At 57.6% G+C, this 22,239-nt stretch overlaps 1 protein-coding gene across 1 annotated transcript in view; it reads right to left on the bottom strand.

Annotated features, from left to right (window-relative positions):
* Nucleotides 1–15,984: 15,984 nt before the first annotated feature.
* Nucleotides 15,985–22,239, bottom strand: part of UBE3C (ubiquitin protein ligase E3C) — a 118,998-nt gene continuing 112,743 nt past the window's right edge. The window contains exon 23 of the mRNA XM_025859133.2: nucleotides 15,985–17,789. Coding sequence (XP_025714918.1) covers nucleotides 17,619–17,789 — 171 coding nt within the window. The 3' untranslated portion in view covers nucleotides 15,985–17,618. The remainder of the gene's footprint in view (nucleotides 17,790–22,239) is intronic.

The raw sequence follows: 22,239 nt of genomic DNA, 5'->3' as shown, positions 1-22,239 counted from the left end.
GCCTCAGCCAGACCACCTGGGGGTCTGCGGGTCCCAGGAGCCCATTCCTCCACAAAGGAGGTGCCTGGGAAGTTGGGGGCCCACAGAAGGAAAGTGGCTAGAGGGCCGCCTGGCTGGCTCAGTGAGTACAGCGCATGGCTCTTGATCTTGGGTTGTGAGTTTGAGGCCCACGCTGGGTATAGAGAGGACTTAAAAATAGAATCTTAAAAGAAAAAAAGGATAAAAGTGGCTCGAAAGACATGGAACACCACGCCCCGCGAACTGATGGGTGCCAGGGGAGAGGTTGCATTGGCCGCCGCGGAGCCGGGCTTCCAGGAGCAGCTGAGGGCCCCGCGGGGCTTCCGCAGGACGGACTTTGCATCCAGCCCCGCGTCTGCGCTCCATCCTGTAATAAGAAACCCTCTCCCTGGGGTTTTGTGGTAATAGCAGCCGCAAGGCTAGGGCTAGAGAAGGCCGGCCAGGCACCAACGGCTCCTGGCACATTGGCAGCACCCCGGGGCCCCGAGAGAGAACGGGATCAGCCGAGGGGCCGCACTGGGCTGCCCCCTTGTCGCCCCCCACCCCGCTCTCCCCGGGGTTCCTGAGACAAGAACCCTCCCACACCCGCTCCTCCACTCGGCTTCTGCTCTGTCCCGCTCTGCCTCCCGCCTCACGAGCCCCACGTCTTCACGGGTCAGACCCGCCCCGCCCTGTGCTTGTCGGGCTCATCCGTCGCATCCTGGCTGGGAGGACGCAGGTGCACTCGTGAGGCATCAGACCCGAGCACAGTGAAGGTCAGAGCAAGCACCAGTCTCGCCAGGGACACAGGGTGGATGGTGCTGACCGGCCCTGCAGCCAGAGGGAGGAGGGACGGGTAGCCAGGGGCCAGAAGAGACGTCGACAGGACAATGAACCACCTCCCCGAACCCCAGGCTGCCCCCGGAGCCCCAAGTTCCAGAGGCACCATAAACCTCACAGGTTCAAATGTCCACTTGGGGTCCCTGCGCTTGTGCCCGTCTCTGCAATGTCACAGGCCTCCAGGCCCTCGACCCCTTCCTCATGGAGCCCGGAACCCTTCTCCCTACTCCGCCATTCCCAGGGGCAGCCCGGGCCCTGGCACTGAGTCAGGTGACGCCTCCCACCGCACAAGGGCCAGCCCCGGTCTGTGGGGCCGCAGAGCCTGAGTGTGGCCTCGCCCTGCTCCTCCAGCATGGCCCCCGGCTCTGTGCCCCGGGGCACTGGGGAGGATCAGCCAACGGTGACTTTCCTTCCCTGGGCACACTGGTCCTATGGGGCTGTCTGCGTGGCTGGTGCCCCCGGCAAGGTCACCCAGGGTGACACAGCAAGAGTGTCGGAGCGTCCTCAGAAAGGACAGGAAGAACGGTGTGTGCAGGTGGACGGTGCGGACAACTCCATTACACGCGGTCTCCAGGGTGCACGGTGGGGTGCACGTGCGTCCACCTTCGCCCCATTGGGAGGGCGGTCAGGGGAGGTTGCAAGGGCCCGAGGACTGTGAATCCTGAGCCACGGGGCCTTACGATGCCCACAGTAGTGGCAGGAGGGTATTCGCACTAACTTGGCTCTGGACACCCCCGCCTTGCTCCCGCCAGACTTGCACCTGTTGAAGTGTGGCTCTGCCCAGGTGGGGAGGCACTCGGGGGGGCGGTGCTGAGCTCCAGGTGAGCCCACGGACAGTGGAGTTTGTGTTGGGGGCTTGGCCTGGTGATGCCCCCTCCCCTCCTCAGGGGTCTGGATGCAGGGGCAGAGGCACCACCCCCGCCAGGCTGGTGGCCCCCCAGTACCATTTGGGGGTGACTCAGGGGCCTGCCCTCCCTCCAAGTGCCCCACCCCCGTCCTTCCCTGGCTGTGCTGACCGTCTTCCTTCTGATCTCTAGCCTCCAGGCTTACCCCCCAGGGCCCAGCTGGGTGAGTGGTCCCGTGCCCTTTGGGGCAGACGGAGCTGACCCTGTGCCAACCTTCCGCCTCTGACCTCCAGGCTCGGGCTGTCTTTACAAGGTCCACACGACTTCTGCCATCCACTGCCTGGCCGGCCGGCCGGGGCTGGGTCCTCCTCGTTGGGCCAGTCCCCCTGCCCCCCCCCAGGCTCCCGCAGGACCCCGGGAGGGCCTGGAGGCCACCACGTGAGCCTGTGGGGCCAGCAGGGGTCGGTCGCCCTGCCCACCCCGTCTGTCCGCTCCGGACGGAGGCCCGCTCTTAGCTGCATCTGTCCTCCCTGCTTTGGCTGCCAGATAAAACGCAGGATGCCCGTGCGTGGGAACCGCAGGTCAACGATCCGGGGCACACCTGGGATAACGTCTACAGTTTACCATTTGTCCGAAATTCCCACCTCACTGGGTGTCCCGCTCCTCAGGCGGGGGCAGCCGTGAGCCCCCACTGGGGCTGGTCCATAGGCCTTAGCTCCCGAATAGAGTCTTCTGGAAAGTGGCCCCAGAGCCGCAGAGAGGGGTGCTGGGCTGCGCTCCCCCCCCCTCAACCTGCACCACGAGGGGCCCTCCCTGACACCGGCCCCCTTCTCCACATCCCAGAACGGTTGGCACAGACAGCAGATCGCTTATGACTGATAGTTTTGGTAAAGAAGCTGTTTCTTCAATTCCCCAGAGGATGCACCATGCATCAGAACCCCACGGCCGCCGTGCACTGCCCGGTGCTGACAACTGAAGCTTGCCCGCCCGCGGGCTGGGAAGCTTGCGCAGGGGCAGGTGTCCGGTGGGGAGGTGGAGAGCTGGGCCGGGAGGCCAAGTGTCGGCTGTGAAACCTCCACCGTCCATTCATGTAGCCTCAGCCCAGGGCACTGGGGGCTGACCCTTCTGTGTTGGGGGGGGTCCCAGCTTTGAGGCCAGCCCACGATGCCCCTGGTTTCCACCCCCCGGATGCCAGCAGCACTCACCCTCCCCTGTTGTGGCACCGAGAAGGGCCCCCAACAGTGCCCAGGGCCCTGGTCAGACCCCTGTCAGAGCCCCCGGGCAGTGGGAGAGGCGGCCTGTGCAGCAGGTCACAGCACGGCGGGCCCAGTGCCTGGGGCAGGGGAGGCTCCACGGGACCTGCGGGTCCTGGGAGGCCCACTGGGGCTGAGCCCGGAGGAGAGAGGCGTGGCCCCCCAGAACAAGCTGAGCCACGCCATCCTTGCCCGGCCGGGCCGGCCCTGGGTCGGCCTGGGACATCTGCCCGTAGCCCCTACCCCACACACATCAAGTCGAATGGCTGTTTTGGTTCCCAATTTCCTGAAACGTGGGGGAAGGCACCACTTGGTGGCCAAGGCCGGCCTGGCTGACGTCGCCGGAGTCACTAGGGCAGCTACCCACGGGCTGGACTGGAACGGCCGCTGCGCGGTCAGTGGCTCTGCCGAGTGTGGTCACTCCCCAGGTCCAGGGTGACTGGGCCTTGCTCCTCCGTTGGTGCTGATGCGTGCAGCCCCTTTCCCGGAGCTGCTGTGAGCCGAGGCCCGCGCGCCCTGCCCTGGGCTGAGAGCCGTGCCCTTGGGGAGTGGGCGTCGCTGGGGTGCACACTTCTTAACTGCTCCCCACGAGTCTCCTGTCTCTACCCCTCTGCCCCCCAGGGCAGCTGAGCAGTCACGCTGCCGGAAATGCAGATGTGATCGCCAACCCCCACCCGCCCTCTGAATCCTTGGGTGGCTCCCCAGTACTCTCAGGGCCAGGTCCTGGGTCCAGTGTTCATGCAGCCACTTCCTTGCCCTTCGCGGCTTGGCCATGCCGGCCCCCTGGGCAGAGCTGGCTCTACTTGGTTTCAGATGTCAGCTCACCCTTTGCTTGGGAAAGCTTCCTGACCCTGGAGTGGGACCAGTGCGGCCCTTTCTCTCCCCTCTGCCCAAACCCACAAGCACGGGTGTGTGTCAGCTCCTGGAGGAAGCTCAGCGCGGACAGGCCCGGGACAGGGCGTACGCTCAGTCAGCGTAGGCTGAGTGAAGGCACCGCAGAGGAAGGAAAGCCGCCCCCCGGGTCGGTTCAGGCGCATGCACGGGTCCCCAGGGGGACACCCAGGCACGCTGCTATGTGTCCTCGGGGCTACGGTCTTTGGCCCTGGGTTCCCACGCCCACCCCGTCATCCTGGGCACGGGACCCAGCTTCTGCTGTGTTCCTCACCGACAGCCGCCGTCACATGCTAAGGTGTTCACTGTCATGGGCTCCAGACGCCTCACCTGGAAAAGAAACGGCATGGAAGTAAGATTTCCAAGTCGCACCAGGACGCCAGCCGGGTGGGAGTCCAGAGAAGCGCCGACCGCATTCTAATGTTAAGTGCCTCGCCCACGCGGCTCAAGGCGCGCTCATCCTGAAGGTGCTCCCAGCTAGGAGTCTGCACGCCTCTGCGGTTCTCACGGCAGCCATGCTCCGATGGGGCTGAGATGGGGGCAGGTGGGGCCTTTGTCCCTGTATACCGTATGCATTACAACTCTGATTTACCAAAAACTAAACACACTGCGGGGGTTCGGGGTGGCTGGGAGGCTGGGGTCCCTTGCCGGGGGTGGCACCCAAGCCCAGAGCACTAGCCCCTCATCCTAGTGGCTTGGGAAGGGCCTCCGACCCACATGTTGGTGCAAATGTTCATTTTACAACTAGGGAAACTGAGGCCTAGAGCATGGGAGAGGCTGAAAAAATAGTAAAAAATCAAAACCACCATCAAGACAGTGCAGGAATTATTTTGGGGTGTGGTGAGCTGAACGGCAGCCCCCGAAAGCATCAGCCCCCAGTCCCGGGAAGGTGTGAACTTGACTTCCTATGGTGAAGGTCTGCAGAGGTGATGAGGTTTAGGATCTTGGGGTGGGGGTTATCCTGGATCATCCAGGTGGGCCTGATGCTGTCACAGCGTCCTTATCAGAGAAAGCAGACGCAGGAGGACCTACGGCGACGGAGGCAGAGACTGGGGCACGGCTGCAAGCCCAGGACTTCCACGGCCGGCCCCCACCAGCGGGGCCCCCATCCCGCCCCGCACCTCCGGAGGGGGCAGGGCTCTACCGGCGCCGTGGCTGGCCTCAATCTTGATGGTGCACTTCTGGTCTCCAGAATCGAGAGGACACATTTGTATGGTTTCGAGGCGCCCAGTTTGTGGTTTTGTCACAGTGGTCACGGCTCCCAACACGGTTCTTCCATGAGGGGCAGTAAAGCTCCGTGAGGCCGGGCAGCACGGAGCAGGGGCGGTTCATGAGGCCCCGTCTCCTCCAGCAGGGGCCTCCGGCAGCCTGGCAGCCCCTCCTGCCCCATCCCTCCGTGTGGACAGGCAGTGACCCTGCTGTAGCCGGCTGCGCGAGAGGTCAGCCTCCAGTGTGTCACCTGGTCACCACGCCACCCGGTCCTGGGTGTGCTCTGCCTGCACCCCTCCGTGGGGCGCCCGGGGGTGCATGCTGGCCTGCGTCCCCACTCTGACCCCGGCGTGGGCTCTTCCCGACAGGAGTCTCTCCGTGAAGCCCTGTCTGTAGTCACACCCCCCATCTTGGCGCCTCAAGGCCAAATGGTGAAAGCCGCTCCCCAGGCCAGAGCCCCAAACATCTTCCTGGTGGGTGTCAGCTTCCCAGGAGTGGGGTCCTGCGCAGGAGGAGTGCAGTGCCTCCCCCACCCACACCCCTGCCTCACACCACACTTCTGACACCCCCACATTCAGCAATTCTGAGAGACCCCCTCCGGGGTCAGCTCCCACATTCAGCAATTCTCAGAGACCCCTCTGGGGTCAGCTCTGACACTCCCTGGGTCCAAGGTCCCCAGGACCAGCCCTGGGGTTCAGTCATTTGCTAGAATGATTCACAGAACTCAGGGAGAAACGTGTGCCGGTTTTCGAGGTGATAAAGGACGTGAAGGGACACAGATGGACATCCAGCTGGACAGGTGGACAGGGTGGTGTCTGGGAGGGTCCCGAGTGCAGGGGCCTCCGTGCCTGTGGAGTTGGGGTGCCCGCGGCCAGAAGCTCTCTGATCCCAGTGGTTTCGCAGGTGCGATCCATCCATCCATTGCTCCTCCCTGCAGGATGGGGACTGAGGGTTCCAGCTTCTGGTCATGGTCCGGTCTTTGTGGTAACCAGCCTGCCCTGGAGGCCACCCCGCGTCGCTCGGAACAGAAGATGCTCCTGTAACTGGAAAGATGTCCCGAGTGCCTCAGGAGCTCTGGGGCGGGGCCCAGGGGTGCAGACAGACGGGCACGTTTTCCAGTGTCACTGTGACGGGTTTTGTCTCTTCTCTGTCCCCCAAGGCCATGCACGCCCGCGGCCCCCACTGGCGAGGGGCGCAGGAGTGTCGCTGCTCCTCAGCCTCTTCCCGGCCCCTCCGCAAGGAGCCAGTCCAGCCCCGCGAAACCTCCTTTGGGAGAGGCCCGTTCCAAGCACCGCATCCCCAGCCGGCCTGCCGGGCAGCGGTTCCGGCCACCGCCACTACAGTCAACATGAATGACCAAGAAAAAGAGAGAAAACCGAAGACCCGAGAGCCTCCGCCGTCGAGACGCTGCGGCACAGGCTGGACGCTCACTTTCCGTCTCGTGCAGAGCCGGGCGCCGATGGCCCTGCTCGGGGCTGACAGAGGGGGACGGTCTGTGACCCCTCCTGGCTCTGGGGTCCCCAGCGGGAGGAGCCCCCGTCACGTGAGGCGCTGCCCCCCGGCGGAAGGGCAGGGGGTCCCTGGAGGGAAGCAACTCTGAGTGCATGGGGGTGATTTCCTCCCGAGCCCACGAGGGGAACAGCCTTCCTCCTACGCTGTTTCTGGCTGGACCAGAACAAGGAGAACCGCCCAGCCCGGGGGCCAGGGGGCAGGAGGGAGGGCGGAGGACCCCCCCCATGTGCCCTGCGCTCACATGTGGAGGACGGGCAGCGGCCCCCCAGCCTCACTTGGCAGGGCCCCTGGGCACACCTGGGCCCGGGGGCCGGAGGGAGGGCGGAGGGCTGTGAGGCCACAGTCAGCGGGAGGGCACCCAGCCCCTTCTCTCTGAAAATAGATTTTTTTTTTAAGATTTTATTTATTTATTTGACAGAGAGAGACAGCGAGAGAGGGAACACAAGCAGGGGGAGTGGGGGAGGGAGAAGCAGGCTTCCCGCGGAGCAGGGAGCCCGACGCGGGGCTCGATCCCAGGACCCCGGAACCATGACCTGAGCCGAAGGCAGAGGCTGGACACGGAGCCGCCCAGGCGCCCCTGAAAATAGATTTAAAAGGAAGTAGAATAGGTCTGTTCCACGGGCCGGTCAGAACTTCCCAGCCAGGCCTTTCCCGGGGGGCGGTGACACCCTGGAGCCAGGGGGCAGGACCGAGGCCGGCAGGATGTGCTCCCTCCTGGGCGGGGATCCCCCTCCTCCCTTTGAGCCCGTGCTGCTTCTGGCCAGGACCAGTTATGGGTGCACGTGCGTGCGCCCTGTGCATACGCACACATGTATGTGAATGTGTGTGCGCGCGCGTGTGCTGTGTACGTGTTTGCGTGTAGCCCCAGCGCCCCCTGCCGGCCACACCCGGAACGGAGGCGCGACGGGCCCGGGCCCGCGTGTCTGGTGAGGACGGTCGCCAGGCGCCAACAGGACCACGGCCCGAGGCCCCTTCCCCACCAGCTCCCACGTGAACAGCGCTGCGTGCCCGGGGCAAGCTAGACCTGCCTGCAGGACCACATGGGCACCTCTGCGGTCTCCTTCCCCCACACTCTCCGCATCCCTCTGGACCTGAGCGGAGGTATGGGGCCCTCCCTGTCCAGCTCTGGGGAGCAGCCAGGTGTCCCTGTGGGGCTGAGACGCAGCGTCCTGTCGCCGGGCCCCGGGAGCCTGGGCTTCACACAGAGGTGCCTCCTCAGGCCCAGGGGCTGAGACCTCTCCCACCCCCTTCGCAGCGTGAAGTCCCCTGCTGTCTCCCCCCTGGTCCACAGTGGCTGTGGGGCGGCCACACGGCACCGTGGGTGCTGGCAGGCCCGGTCCCAGCAGCCCAGCACCTGGGGTGCGCCGTTCACCTGGCCCCACTCTGCCGGGCCACCGTGTGCCCCCCGGCAGGCCCCAGCCCCCTGCCCAGGCCGAGTCTCGCGGGCGCCTGTGGGGGTCGGCCTCGGCCATGGGCACGACCCAGTGCTGTGGGCTCCAGGGCGTTCTGTGGGACGTGACCGGACCCTCCGGCCACAGTCTCGCCTGACCGCGGCCCAGGTCCTCCCTGGGGAGCGCCAGACCAAGGCCAGAGAGCGCATCGTCCTCTGCTGGCTCCGGACAGGGGCCTTCAGACAACGCCCGCATCCCCACGGGAGCCCCCTCTCTGCGCAACTGTCAGGAACTGTTTTCTGTTCATGTCCATCAAAGTCGTAATAATTCCCATCTCCTCACACGAGCCCCAACAGCTTGATGGGTGTGAGCCGAATTCCCCCGCTCCGACGCGGAGTTATTTATAAACGGCGGGCCCCGTAGATGCGGACGCACTCCCATTTGGAGCACGGCCCAGCTTGCTGTCCGCCCTGAGACACCTGCCGGGCTCACAGCTGCCTCTCGCGTTGCGAGCAAGCTCCTGGCCCCAACATCCACAGTCGGCTCCAAGTTACACAGAAGCCCGACTTCCTGCTCAGCGGATCCCCCCCGAGCTGACCTCCCGCTCGGCCCGGGGGGCCGGGTCTGTGCCTCCAGGCCACCTGCCCCGCAGTGCGGGCCCCACCCCCACCCCCGCTCGCTCCAACCCGGGTGCCCTGCGGCCCGGTCTGACCGGCCAGCACTGCCCCTGCCCCTCTGCACCCCTGCACGCACAGGCTGCTGAGCGCCCCCTTCAAGAGCGTTGGGCGCTGCAGGAGATCACGTGGGCCACCTGGACGTGGTCAGGGCGGCAGTGTCCACGCCAGGACAGACAGGGGCAGACGCCATAAGCCGGGGACCTGCCCGCACACCACGGCCCAGGCCCGAACTGCCCTGGGTAAGGCCCCACGGAGCTACAGGGCTTGGGGTCCACGTGGATGGCATGGGTGCACACGAGGGTGCCCTTGGGAGGCCCGGCTTGTCACAGCCCGCACATTCCAAAGGTCCTGGGGACTGGAGGGATCTGGCGGCTCTCGGAATGGCCTGTGCCTGGACCTCGGGCCAGGCCGGATGGCGCGTGCTAACACGGTCTGCTAAGGCGGTGCCCGTCTGCGTGCCTGGGACTTTGGGCCACGCTGGGCCAGTCCCCAGGGGACTGCAGAATGAGCAAGAGAACTCAGGGGGATGCCGTGTGCCTTCGTGACTGAACCTGTAAAAACCTTGGACGCCCGGGTTCCAGTGAGCTTCCTGCTGCAGGGCTCCGGCCCAGGGGCACCTGGAGGCGGGGGGTCCTCTGCCAGGACCCCGCCCCACGTGCCTTTCCCCCGCTGGTCGAATCTGCACCCTTCCGGTGTAGCAAGGCTGGTTCCGTGAGAGGTGTGAGTCCATCCTGTGAATCATGGAGCCCAGGGACGGTCTTGGGGACACTGACCGCGTGGGAGAGGGTGTGGCCATGACCTCGGGGGAGGAAGGGAGGAGCCCAGGAGGGCCCATCTTGAATGCGGAATCTGAGACGCTCACACCTGAGGAGACAACCAATGTGTTCTAGGAAATAACGGAAATTAGTGACCCAGACAGCGGGGGCCTTGTCTCCATGGTGACCTTTCAATATGAAATATGATGCTTATGTTTTTGACTTAATAAAAATGTAAAAGATAGATTTCTCATCCTATTTATTTCAGTTTTTTTTCTCTTGTTCCCATCCTACCATCCGCCATCTCCTACTTAGAAATGTTTGCGCTGACTACACGCCAGGCGTTGTGCTAAGGGCTGGGTACGGCTGTGCGATAAGCAATCACACACACACACGCACGTCCGTTGACAAGCATGCGGGGTCCAGCTGCACCCACCATGGAGCGGGGGCCCTGCAGCTCGGTCTGGGCATCGAGGGGGCCCCCTGGGGAGGGCATGGAGAGCGTAGTGGGGTGTCTGCATTTGGGTTGGGGAATACGGACTTGGAAGAACCTTGATGTATCCAAGCGGGGGTGCCACGTATGCATGAGGGAAGGTGGGGCACAAAGGGAAGTCCGAGCTGAAGACCCGCGTGTGAGTCGCCTGTGTGTGGACAGGACGTGGTGGCCACCGGGCGTAGAACAGAGGAGGGCTAGAGCCGGCCCTCCAGGAGAGCCTAGCCACGTGCCCGGGAGGACAGGGGGTCCCACGACCCGCCCGAGCCAGGGTGCCACAGACACCAGGGGGAGGGCGGGGGGAGTCGGGTTGGTGGCCAGAGGTCCCAGGTCGGGGGGCCTCCCGTGGGCAGAGAAGGTGGGAGAGGCTGGATGAGCCTGTGGGCACCAGTGTGCTGAGCGCCAAGTAAGACACCGTGGGCCCACGGGGGACACCGCGGATGTTAACTTTTCACAGCTCTGGCCCTTGGGAGCCCAGGATCACGGGGGTGGTGGCCCGGGTGTCGTGAGAACCTCTCACAGGCTGGCACAGCCCCCATCCTGTCGCTCACCAGGTGGGGGTGCGGGAAGGCTCTGGTGTCTTCCTGACTCATCCCGTCGTGCGGCCTGTCGTGAGCTCGCCGGGAAGGCGCACGCGGGAGTCGTGTCTCCACAACCAGCTTTATTCAGTCTTACGGCAAGATCACAGCAGGTTCATGAATCCAAACTCAATGACATTTCACGACAGTTAACTCGGATTCTGCCCCGCCACACAACGCAGAGCACAAGACAGTGACAGGACAAACACGAGGCGAGGGGTGCGAAGTTAATGAGCCACACGCGCAGGCCGTGCGGGCGCGCAGGCCGGGGAGGATCTCCGTTCCCTTACAGATCCCCCGGGGCACAGCCTGCGGCGGCGGCTGCCCTTGCAGCGCGGGGACGGGGGAGGGTCAGCGTGGCGAGAGTCTGGTGGTCAGTTCTGTGCGCCTGAGCGGAGCGGGGTTCCTGACCCCTGGTCCTGCCGGCTGACACCGCTGCCTGATGTGACGACTGTCCTCGCGGCCCAATCGCCTCCCAAAGGACCCACCGCCCAGACCACCACTTGGTTCCTGGTGGGGCGCAGCTGTGGGCCAGAGCCACAGGCGGGGGCGCACGGGCTGCAGGTCTCCTGCAGGAAAGCAGGGCAGTGGCGAGGCAGACAGGCGGCTCGGGCGGAGGAGCGGTTTCACGGCAGCACGGCCGCCCCGGCAAAGGCAGGGACACGAGAGGCGGGTGGGTCCCGGGTGAGAACCCACGTGGACTCAGTCACGGCTGCACCGTCTCCTGCTAACATCGTTCTGGATGTTAAATGTGCCTTGTGCCCGATTTGGCTGAGAACCTAAAGCTGCCCTAAAGGTAGTCTGTTTAAAGGAAAAAAAGATGCACCAATAAGCTTCTGTCGCCTGTACTTTCAGTGTCCAAAAAATGAGTTTATTTCTTCATCCATCAGTGGGTGGACATTTAGGTTTTCTCCAACTTTTGGCTACCGTGAATAATGTTGCTGTAAACACCCACATACAAGCCTGTTGAACAGGTTTTCCCGTCTTGGTATAAACCTAGGAGTGGAATTGCTTGTCATATGCTAACTCTGTGTGATGTTTTGAGGAACTAAGGCAATGGGATTTTAAACTTTAAGACTTTTATTAAAAGCCTTGCTTTATATCCTATTATTTTAAAGCCATCGCATGATGAAGACACAGCAGCATAATCCCGCTGGTTCTGTGAAGAGGTTCAAGTTTTCTAAGTCACTAGCTTCTGATGGTGGCCGGGCGGGGTGCTGTCACTGAGAGAAGCCAGGACAGACTCCGAGGTGTCCAAGGCGCGCAGGGAGGCTGGCTCGGCACAGCATTAATCCCACAGCTGCCGCCGCCACCAGATGGCACACGTGGGCAGCCTGCGGACACACGGAGGACCCGTGGTTATACCTGGTAACGGAGTCAGTGCCGGGGAGCGCAAGAAACAAAGTCCCCACGAAAAGTGCGGGACCCCAGAAGGGTCTGCTCTGGGGCTGGAAGGGCAGGGCAGTTTGGAAAGACAATCAACCTCTCACTACTGTTGGCAAAGGGTTTCTAACCTGGGCCCGAGGATTCACAATCTGCAAGCTCACGGAGGCGTTAACTTGAACCTTAGCTCGGTTAGCAAAACCTTTCTTCACTCATAAAGCAAATGCACTCCATAAACAATTACGGAGCCTGCTGTGTGCTAGGCATTATTCTGGGTGTCGGTATAGCGCAGTTTAGACAAACTACCCCGATGAAACTTATATTGTAGTGGGGGGGGTGGAGAAAGTGTGAAGTGCATAATACATCAGACAGGAACCAGTACCACCGAGGAAGCTACAAATAAGCAAGGGCAGGTCACGATGGGGACGGAGAGTGGCTGCAATTTTTAATAAGTGGTAAGGAAAGGCGACATTGAGCAAAGAACTGCCTGAAGAAAGTGAGGGGGCAAGCCACTGAGTGTCTGTGGGAAGAGCTTTCATGTAGAGAGCGAGTGCAAAGGCCCTGACGCCAGAGGAGGAAGCTAAAGCAGCCCGCGGAGCGGGTTAGCGAGCGGGGGCGGGGGGGATCTGGGTCCTGTCACTAAGGGCCCCCCCACCCCGACTGCAGTGGAGCAATGGGGAGGACTGGCTTAGGATCCAGGGTTTCCTCTGGCTACTGAGTTCAAAACAGACTGGAGGTGAGCAAGGACAGAAGCAGGGAGGACACTTGGGAGGCACCTGCAGAGCCAGGCAAACCCCAGACTAGGGCACAGGACAGGGAGGTGGCAGAAGATGCAACGAGGGTCAGTTGGGCTGTCCTGGGCGCCGCACACAGGGCAGCAGCGTGGGGAGCCAGTGAGGATGAGCCAGGGACTTGGGGCCCAGGCGGGGTTCAGCAGACGTCTTGGGCTCACAGAGTCTAGGTAAGGGGGCAGTGGAGGCACAGGGGAGTGCCTGTGGACACAGACGCAGTGTGTGAACTGCAGTTTGAGTATGGCACGGGGATCCCCAGAAACACCTGCTCGTGTGTGCCTGCAGCGGGGGTGGGGGACACAGGGGACCCTGCTGGGCCCGTCTCCCAGGAGCCCCACGTGGGGCACGTGTGCTGGAGGGAACCGGCTCCGCCCCCGCAGCAGAGGGCCCAGCACTGCCCAGAACAGAGATCCTGCACGCCTCGGGTGGGACGCTCCACAGCCCCTGCCCTGAAGTGCTCAGCGGCTCCAGACTTCGCGAGGCTAGGTAATTGTTTTCCAACAGCTACCTGCAAAGGACCGTCTGGGACACTTGAAAAATGCAGACAGGTGAGCTCCTCCCCTGGATCATCCTGGGGATGGGGAACACCAATCCGGTGTGGGCCTGCATTCCCCTGATGGTGAAGGATGGACCTGCCCAGGGCTCTGCAGTTCCCAACTCTCAGGTTAAGGGCTCGTCTAGCACGCTGCTCTGCTTTTCGGAGGGAAAGAACAGAGGTGGTGGGCCGAATGCTGGACCCCCAACAGAGGTTCGTGTCCTCGCCCTAGAGCCTGTGAAGGCGGCCTTACGTGGAAAAAAAGGTGTTTGCAGATAGAAACGTCACTCTGGGTTCCCCGTGGGGCCCTCATTCCAGTGGACAAGTATCTGCAGAAGAGGAGTGCAGAGGTTCGGCACGGGCAGGAGACGTGGCCACAGCCCAGGAGCGCCGGCAGCCACCAGGAGGGGAAGAAAACAGGTTCCTCCCCAGACGGAGCCGGGTTAGGATGCCTCCTCTGGGCCTCCAGCATGAAGGATGGAGGCTGCTGTGCCCGTCACCCGTCTGGGGTCATGTCACGGCACCCGCAGGAAGCTAACCATACGTGAGATTTTCTTCAAACAGACCCTCCCCCAGCTTGGGCAACCTGTGCAGCATGACTCTCGGGATGGCTCTCCTCTCTCGGGTCTGAGTCTGTATGGCATCCACTTACTGCCCCACCTCAATTCTCCAGATAGCACTGGGTCCAAGCAGAAGCTTCTGGAAACAACACTCACCAGTCCGCAAGCTCATCCCAAATCGGAACACGTGCTTCTGCTCGCAGTCCTGGCTGTCGGCTCACTGTAGCCCCAAGAGGTGTTCAGACCCTGTGTCCCCAGTCGACCCCATGCAGGTTCTCAACTCCACGGTAAGGCTGCCCTTCGCTTTATTCCGGATGGAGGGAGGAAACACAGCCTGTGCTAACCCCGCAGAGCCCACCAGGGAGGCCGGCGGGGGGAGGGGGGCTCCTGACCTAGGCCGCACCACCCGTGTACGGTGAACGATCTTCCGCTGAGTGTTGACTGGATCACACGGCGGGTTGTGAGGTCACGTATACAAGCGAAGGATGCTACTTTCCGAGAAGCGCTCAGAGCTGACTGGGAACCGTCCCTCCACAGACGGAACGGAGAGGCGGGAAGACAAGCTGGGTGACTGTCCTCTGCCCACCTCTGCCGAGGAAACAGCAAAGGCGTCTGCTTACTAAGGCCGGGGTCGGACGGCTGTCATCGGGCTTCTGCATGGTCTCACCACGTGAGACCAGTTTAAAGTGAGATTCTATTGCATGTCCCCTCATATCGATGCTGGGCAGCCCAAGTACCCAGATCATCCTCATTTGACAGACACATGAGCAGAGGCACAAAGTCCTCAGGCTTTAAGAACTCCCGCTCGGGGCGCCTGGGTGGCTCAGTCGTTAAGCGTCTGCCTTCGGCTCAGGTCATGGTCCCAGGGTCCTGGGATCGAGCCCCGCATCGGGCTCCCTGCTCCGCGGGAAGCCTGCTTCTCCCTCTCCCACTCCCCCTGCTTATGTTCCCTCTCTCTCTCTCTCTAATAAATAAATAAATAAATAAAATCTTAAAAAAAAAAAAAAAAACTCCCTCTCAGACTCTTCTGGAAGCAGAGAGCTTTTCATGGCCCACAGCCCTGGAGCCCACAGGAGCCTCCCACCTGCAGCCCATGTGGTCCTCTCAGCTCTCCAAAGCCTTGCACAAGGACTCGTCGAGGCTGCTGAGCCTCGCCGCCACCACAGCACCAGGAGAAGCCTCTGGAAGCCGAGAGAGCTCACTGACACACACTTTCCGTTTGGGGAGCAGAGGCATCCAGGTGAAATCTGCCGTCCTGCGTGGTACATGTGGCTGTGTTATTTCAGACAGGTTATTACACACTTGTAATGCTTTCTGGCCTGGAACAGATAAATTTCAAAGAGCTGACTGTTTTAAGTTTCTGGGTTTAATGTCTTGGCTGCGAGAGATCAGCTAATTATTAGCTTTGGTTAGCTTATTTTAGGCTCCTATTCTAGGCCCCAAGTTTTCTATTTTATTTGCATTATCATATGCTTTTGGCTGTTTATCTTTCTTTAAATTATGAGACAATTTCAGTATGAAATTATGTCAAGCTCACCGCTCCCCGTGAGGAAGTCTCCGGAGCCCTTCCTCGCTCCAAATCCCACGAGCATCCACAGGTCTGCGAGGCCCTGCCTCGGTTCTTCATCGCTGCCAACGGCAGGTCTGTGCCCGGAAGGCCTGTGCGGACCACAGGCTGGGGCTCGAGCGCCAGGGCCGTAGCTGCTTGTGGCTGTGGCGGGCTCCATGGTGCCCGGCTGTGCCGTGCACAGGTGCTCACCACATGCAAGCTGCAGGTGGGGCTGTCATGAGCACCGGGGCAGGACATGGCAACAAGACCACCGAGCAGTGAGGACGCCAGCCAGACTCTATCTGCAGGCGACAGCTTGTGAGAAACACCTGGAATAACCCCCACTTTAACTCAACATTCCGTTTGAGCACAAAATTGTTAGCAGTTAACACAAAGTAGAACAGAACACAGAGAAAGGCAAACAAAGCACAGAAGGAGAGTCTCCCTTTACGTATAATTTTTCTCAACAGCGTCTTGCTAAACCCATGGAGAGCCCTGGGAAGGTGGCGTCCCTCCCGGGACAGCACAGGCCAGGAGGGCGGTCCCAGGTCCGCCTGCTGGAGCATCTCTGTGTGCAGACGGTGGGCATCCTGTCCAGTCTGGTGGGGTCTCAGCAATATTCACAGGCTGTCCTTACGCTGCATTACCTGACGTCACTTACACACCCGTGATAAAACAATCGTTTTAGCAACGAATCACAATGATTTCGGGTGACTCCAACACAATCTTGGGGGAAAAAACATTTAATGCAAATATTTAACCACTGGAACATACAAATAAATAAATAAGCTCAGAATAGCTGAGAAAAAAAAAACCAAGTAAGCGTAATTGCCCATCTCCCTTCAGTCCCAGATAATCCATTTTCAGAATGCTGATAATAAAATACACAAACTAATATGCAGAGAAGATACAGAACATGCAACATAAACCAACCTAAAATAAAAATAAAACCAAGGACAAACCCTAATTATTTTATTTCTGTATATCAAGACTACAAATAGCATTTAAACACTTAATTTATTATTCAAATTATGAAATTATACATTTTGTTTTGATATGGTCATTGTCTTAAAAGTGTCATTCAGTTTCCCCGCATTTAAAAGCATATTGCTAATTCTGGTCAATTCCATAGGACAGCCCACAGCCCAGTGACAGGAAACGCTAGGTGAGGCAGAGGGAGGTCAGAGTGAGAGCCCCCAGGCCCCCGGCATCAGCGAGGGTCACTATGGCTCTCGTGACTGACGCTCTGACGCGCTCTCCGTTTTCAGAGACCGAAATCACCCAGCAACAAGGTAGGTCCTGATAAAGTGCCTTTTTAAGAGAGGGTCACCACCACTCCTCCCCCTGGACACGCGCTGGGGACTGTCCAGGCTTCCTTCAGCGCAGCACCGTGGAGAAGCAGAGGGTGCAGAAGCGTGGCGCACGGCCCAGATATCCGGTAAGAGGGGCGGGCGCAGCCCCGGGGGAGGAGGGCAGCCGGCCTCGAGGCCCCGCCACGGCAGGCGGCCCCAGTGCAAAGCCGCAGCCCTCCACTTTGGTTCAAGTGATTCGAATCGATGCCAGTGTCTGCTCTCTCCAAGTCGCCGCCGATTGCGGGCCATGAGAGCCGCGGGAACCGGACGAGCCCCCCCCCCTCCCGGAAGCTCTGCGGCCACGAGGTGGAGCCAGAAATGGAAGAAGGATGAAGTCTCCCCTCACACACACCCACACACAGGAATACCCAAACCACCATGATGTGGTCAATGGTAAACCGAAACAAGCATGCTAGTCCCGTTCAGGGGAATGGCTTAAAAAGCACAAATAAAGTATTATCATTGTTGTGTATTTTCCAAACCTAACCACTTTGGGAAAAGGCAGCAGGAGAGAAAATGCCTTTAGTTTTAACAATTAGGACTGTAAACAATTCAGCCACATGAGAAGCAGCAGGCCCAGAGAGGACGCGTCTCCATCTCTCAGACCCGGCGTCTCTGCAGACCGAGCAAACGCGCTGCCCCCCCCCAGCCCCCCCCAGCTCAGGAAGGGCTCGAGTCCATCAGCAAAGCCAAAGCTTCATCTTTGGTTAATTTCACTGAGTTGCCACTAGTCTTAAAACTGTGCTCTTCTTGGCAAAGTTACTAAAGTAGCCACATGGCACATAACATTGGTTACTCTAAGTTATTGGAAAAGCAGTGTCCATCTAAGTGAGTGACCATGACTTAACGGACCATCTAGAAAATGGAGGAGGGGGCATGAGGGACGGGGGAGGGGCAGGAGAGCTGCAGGAGTCTGGCCCCAGCGCCCTTGGTGGCGGGGGGAACTGCCCACGGTGCAGCCACAGGCATGGGCAACTCCTCTGCGGAGGGTCAGTCCCCGTCTCGGCTCAGCTCAGCTCAAAGCCGGCAGCACATTCGATAGCGTAGAGAAGCTTACTTCGCAGAAGTGTCTCGTCATAGAACTCGGGGAGCTTCAGCAGATTCATGCAGGTGCTGGCCGTGGGGAGCCGCTCAAGGTCAGAGCCTCCGTTGTGAATGCAGAATGCGGGGTACAGCTCCTAAAAAGAAAGCAGGTGTGCAGGACGTGGCTTTAACAGGCGGCCCTTGAATGGATTTTTTAAAAGCACACAAAACCTGCCTGCTTCAAACAGTAAAACGTTGTTGTCACATTTTCCCAAAAGACATCCGGTTTTTTATGATGCTCCAGACTGAGCTCTGCAGAACACCAAATACTGTGCCCTGCACTTTGTGCATGAGAAAGGACAAGCACAACGTTCACTCACGGGAAACAGAGCCTCTCCAGTGAGCAGGGCCTCCATGGTTTTGTTTTAGTCTTTTAAAAATTTGTTTAAATTCAAGAAGGTACGAGAGGGAAGACCTGAATATATGTCAGAACAGACAGAAGCCACCCGGGGAACAGAGCAGGGTGGAGGGACGGTGACAGAGCTCGAGACAGAAGCCACCGGGGGGGACAGAGCAGGATGGACAGTGACAGAGCTCGCCTTCTCTAAACTCTGAGCCACGTGGATGTCACAACAGGAAAAAAACCCAAATTCACTCAAAAGGGGAGGAAAACAGCAATCTCAAAATATTGAAAGCAAAATGAAACAAAGGAACCTACGCATTGGTGGCTTAATCACACAGGGAGGCGTTATTCTGAGTGTTGTTCTTTTTTTTTTTTTTTAAGATTTTATTTATTTGAGAGAGAGGGCTTGAGTGCGAGCAGGGAGCTGCCCAGGCGCCCCGCCCCGCCCTGCAGTGTTGTTCTAAAACCACCACGGTGCTCCTTACAACTACTATGCATCTATGTGGAATAGTAACAGACTGTGGGACTCCAGAATTCACTAGAAGATGAAGCAAAAGAGCAAATTAAGGGCACCTGGGTGGCTCATTTGTTAAGCGTCTGCCTTCGGCTCCGGTCATGATCCCAGGCTCCTGGGATCGAGCCCCGCATCGGGCTCCCTGCTCAGCGAGAAGCCTGCTTCTCCCTCTCCCACTCTCCCCCTGCTTGTGTTCCCTCTCTCGCTGTGTCTCTCTCTGTCAAATAAATAAATAAAATCTTAAAAAAAAAAGACAGAAAATTGAAAACCTCAACTGTCTCCGTTAAAACAAGATCCAAATATAAAATCAAAGAAATAAAAACCTTGGAAGTATAAATTTGAATTGGAAATGTCAGTTTGAACTTGTGATGTATTTTTCTCTTAGGGAAAAAACCCACCCATTTCCTAACGCTGTCCATGGTTTCCAGGGCCTGGAAACAATAACCACATGTGACAATGAACAGCCTGAGCGCCCAGGTTTGGTTTCTGTAGACCCATTTCTCATGGGAAGGAACTAGGGCTCCTTGGGAAAATACGGGATTCCACATGGAGCCAAGAAATGAACCTGACAAGAGTCACCGTGTGTCACACCAGAAAGCCAGCCACCCCACACTCCCCCTGCCTACAGGTGGGTTAGAAGGCCCACCTGAGGGCAGCCCCCCGCCCACAGATGCACGCTCTGAAGGCGAAAAGGAATACTTGTAATTGACTGAAACACATAAAATGTTAAAGTCCATGCATTCGTGGTGATAGTAAAGCAGCTAAACGTACGGTTGGTTGCCTTAATGAGGTATTAGTTAACCCACTCAGTATTCTGAAAACTGGTAAGTGAACAATGATAATGACTTATTCTATCATTTCTGCACAAAGAGTCCTCAGGGTAACCAAATAACTGATGAGAAAAAATAAAGTTTTTCTTCAGAGGAAATGTCAGCTAAGAAGTGAAGAGATGCTGCAGTTGGGAGTGTGGCTGTTTCACAAGCACACGAAAGAACGGGTCTAGGGTGCGGCCACAAGGGGCCTCTGCAGCAGGCGGACCGAAGCCTCACACCAATCCCGGCCCCTCCGGCCGCCAACTCAGACACCGGGTCTTTGACACTGAAGTGACACGACACGAAGCAGATAACGTTTTATCTATGGAACGTTACTGCCAAAAAAGAAAAATTCAAATCCGGAGTCTGATGATCCTCTAATGACCAGGTTCACAAATGTGCAGAAGAGCGACCCAGCTCCTCCGTGAGTTCAGTGACCAGGCAGAGGATGAGAGGGCGGTGGACGGCGTGGCTCTCGCTCGTCCTGCTTGCCCCAGGAGCGCCGGCAGGACGGAGGGACTAAGCGCTTATGTTTTAGACACTGTTTTCTCAGGCACAGCGCAAACTCTCTCCATCCCAGCCGCCGGCTCCCGGCCCACGAGCAGCAGTGCTCAGGGTCTTAAGTACCTTCCCACAGAGATTCGTGCACAGACAAGAAAATATCTTCTCCCTCCCCACTTTAAAATAGAAAACGTTAGCACACTATGCACACTGTGTGGACCTCGATCATCGTTCACGTGATACTGTCTCTATGATCCTTCTCAATCAATCTGGTTCCCTCCTTTTTTGAGGCTGTACGGTATTCTACTTAGATGCGTGCAGCACCATTTGTCAATGAACAGTTACGTTATTTTACTTATTAATTTTACAAATAACGATGCTATGAATACACACATGCTAAGTCACCTCACCCTTGTGCAGATGTATCTGCAGGCTGACTTGATCAGGCGGGCTGAATGTGTGATCTCTGGAAAGGCCAGCTCTTTGAGAGCCACAAATAACTAGGGACTCTATCTCCCTCTTACAATAAACACCATTAGACACAAGATGTGATTTACATGTTGGAGCCCGATGAAGTGGAGCCGGTCTTCATCCTGAAAGCCTGAATCTGCCAACTCTCAGGCAAGCCTGGATTTAGCTCCCTTGCTACAGGATTTCAGACACCCAGCTAGCGGCTGCACCCCTCACTGTACCAGAAAACGGGGCCCAGGAGAACAAAATGGTGGCCACCAACAGGCACCTGGCTGGTTTCACCTCCGGGTGAGCGCCCCATACACCTGTCACATGCTTCCTCCTCAGAGCTGTGACAAGACACCTGTGCTTCCAACACCAGAGCAAAGGCTCACACTGACACCCGCTAGCAGTTTCTCCAAGGCGCAGTCTGGCCTAGCCGCCCATGAGGCCAGTGTGGCGCAGGTGCCGGGAGCCATAGACACGCACGTCCTCTGACCTCCAGGACTGCCTCCTGAGCAGACACTCAGAGACACAGATCATGGTTTACGCACAAGGATGTGCCTAGCATCAAAAGGAAGGAAGAGTTGTAAACAACTAATAAACTGTAAGTCAATTGTGGTAAATTTGCATGATGGGACATTATGAAGTTTATTAAAAATATTCCAAAGATGTTTTAATATGAGGAAAAATGATCCTGATGTAATGCTGAGTGAAAAAAAGCCTATAAAACTGAGCACATAATTAGCTTAAATTATATTCAAGAACTGTGATCAAAGAATATAAAAAATAATTACCTACTAACCACCCATTGTGGAAACGAGAGAACAAAATTGGAGTGATGTCCCTGCTTGGATGGGGACCCCTGGAGGTGCCTGCACCCTGTCGCCCAGCAGAGCAGGCGCCCAACTGGCCCAAACTGCTTCTCTGCAGGTTTTGTTTCATTTGTATGTTGAATTTAGCATGTATTTTACAATGTGGGCAAAACTGAGGAACAGCATAGCCCACAAAATGCTGACTCAAGACTTACACACTTACTATCAGCCTTTGTATGTTTCTCACTGTTAAATTAAAAACTTCATTTAAACAGTATACGGGGCATATATTATGTACTAAAAGCCACTGTCTTTTTAAAAATTATAGTTCATATGCTATTTTAAGTGTCTCATGAAAGTGTTAGAACAGGAACCAAAAGAGAAAGAGAAAGCACATTAATTACATTTATTATTTCACATTCTGAGTACATGGAGGGCAATTTTTTCAAATGCTTGAATAAACTAAAATGAAAACATCACATTTTGAAACACAAAAGGACCTCTGAAGGCAGAGTCAGCGAGCACAGGGAGAAAGGTGAGTGACTGGCTAAATGGGAAGAGCCTGAAACACATTTTGAATTAAATGCCCCATTTTAGCATTTCTTTCATAATGCTAATTGAATTTCCCACTTGGAGCCTTAAAAGTAAAAAAAATGAAGTTCTTCACTGAAATCTGAGTCAAGGGCACCATTTCGTGCATAACTAAATAGAGCACAATGGGAATTTGCATTAATTCAGAGTGAGAAAAATCATCAATTTGTTATGTGGCCTGATGGCAACTTAACAATTTTCTACAGTGCTTTAATGATTTTTTTTGTCTGTAACAATCACATTCATTGAACATATTAAACTTTAATTAGCTTTAGCAGACGCTATTCTTCTCCAATAATCTGGCACTAAGGAGTTTCATAACTTTTAAATTATGCAAGTTTGCCTTTGCTCTTTACAGGACTTGGACTGAAGGGCACTCTCACCGGGCATGCCGAGCCAACTGGAAAGCACAAATATTAAGGTGATTTTTTTCCACCTTCAGAGCCTAACTTAGGACAACTGCAAAGATATTTGAAAACTCTAAATTAAATTTCATATTTAATGTATTTTAGATCCTTG

The sequence above is a fragment of the Callorhinus ursinus genome, unplaced genomic scaffold, assembly GCF_003265705.2.
Source record: "Callorhinus ursinus isolate GAN/ISIS: 27379988/994484 unplaced genomic scaffold, GSC_fseal_2.0 scaffold99, whole genome shotgun sequence".
Taxonomy (NCBI): domain Eukaryota; kingdom Metazoa; phylum Chordata; class Mammalia; order Carnivora; family Otariidae; genus Callorhinus; species Callorhinus ursinus.
The sequence above is the reverse complement of the archived record's forward strand: the minus strand, read 5'-3'. Positions and strand labels throughout refer to the sequence as shown.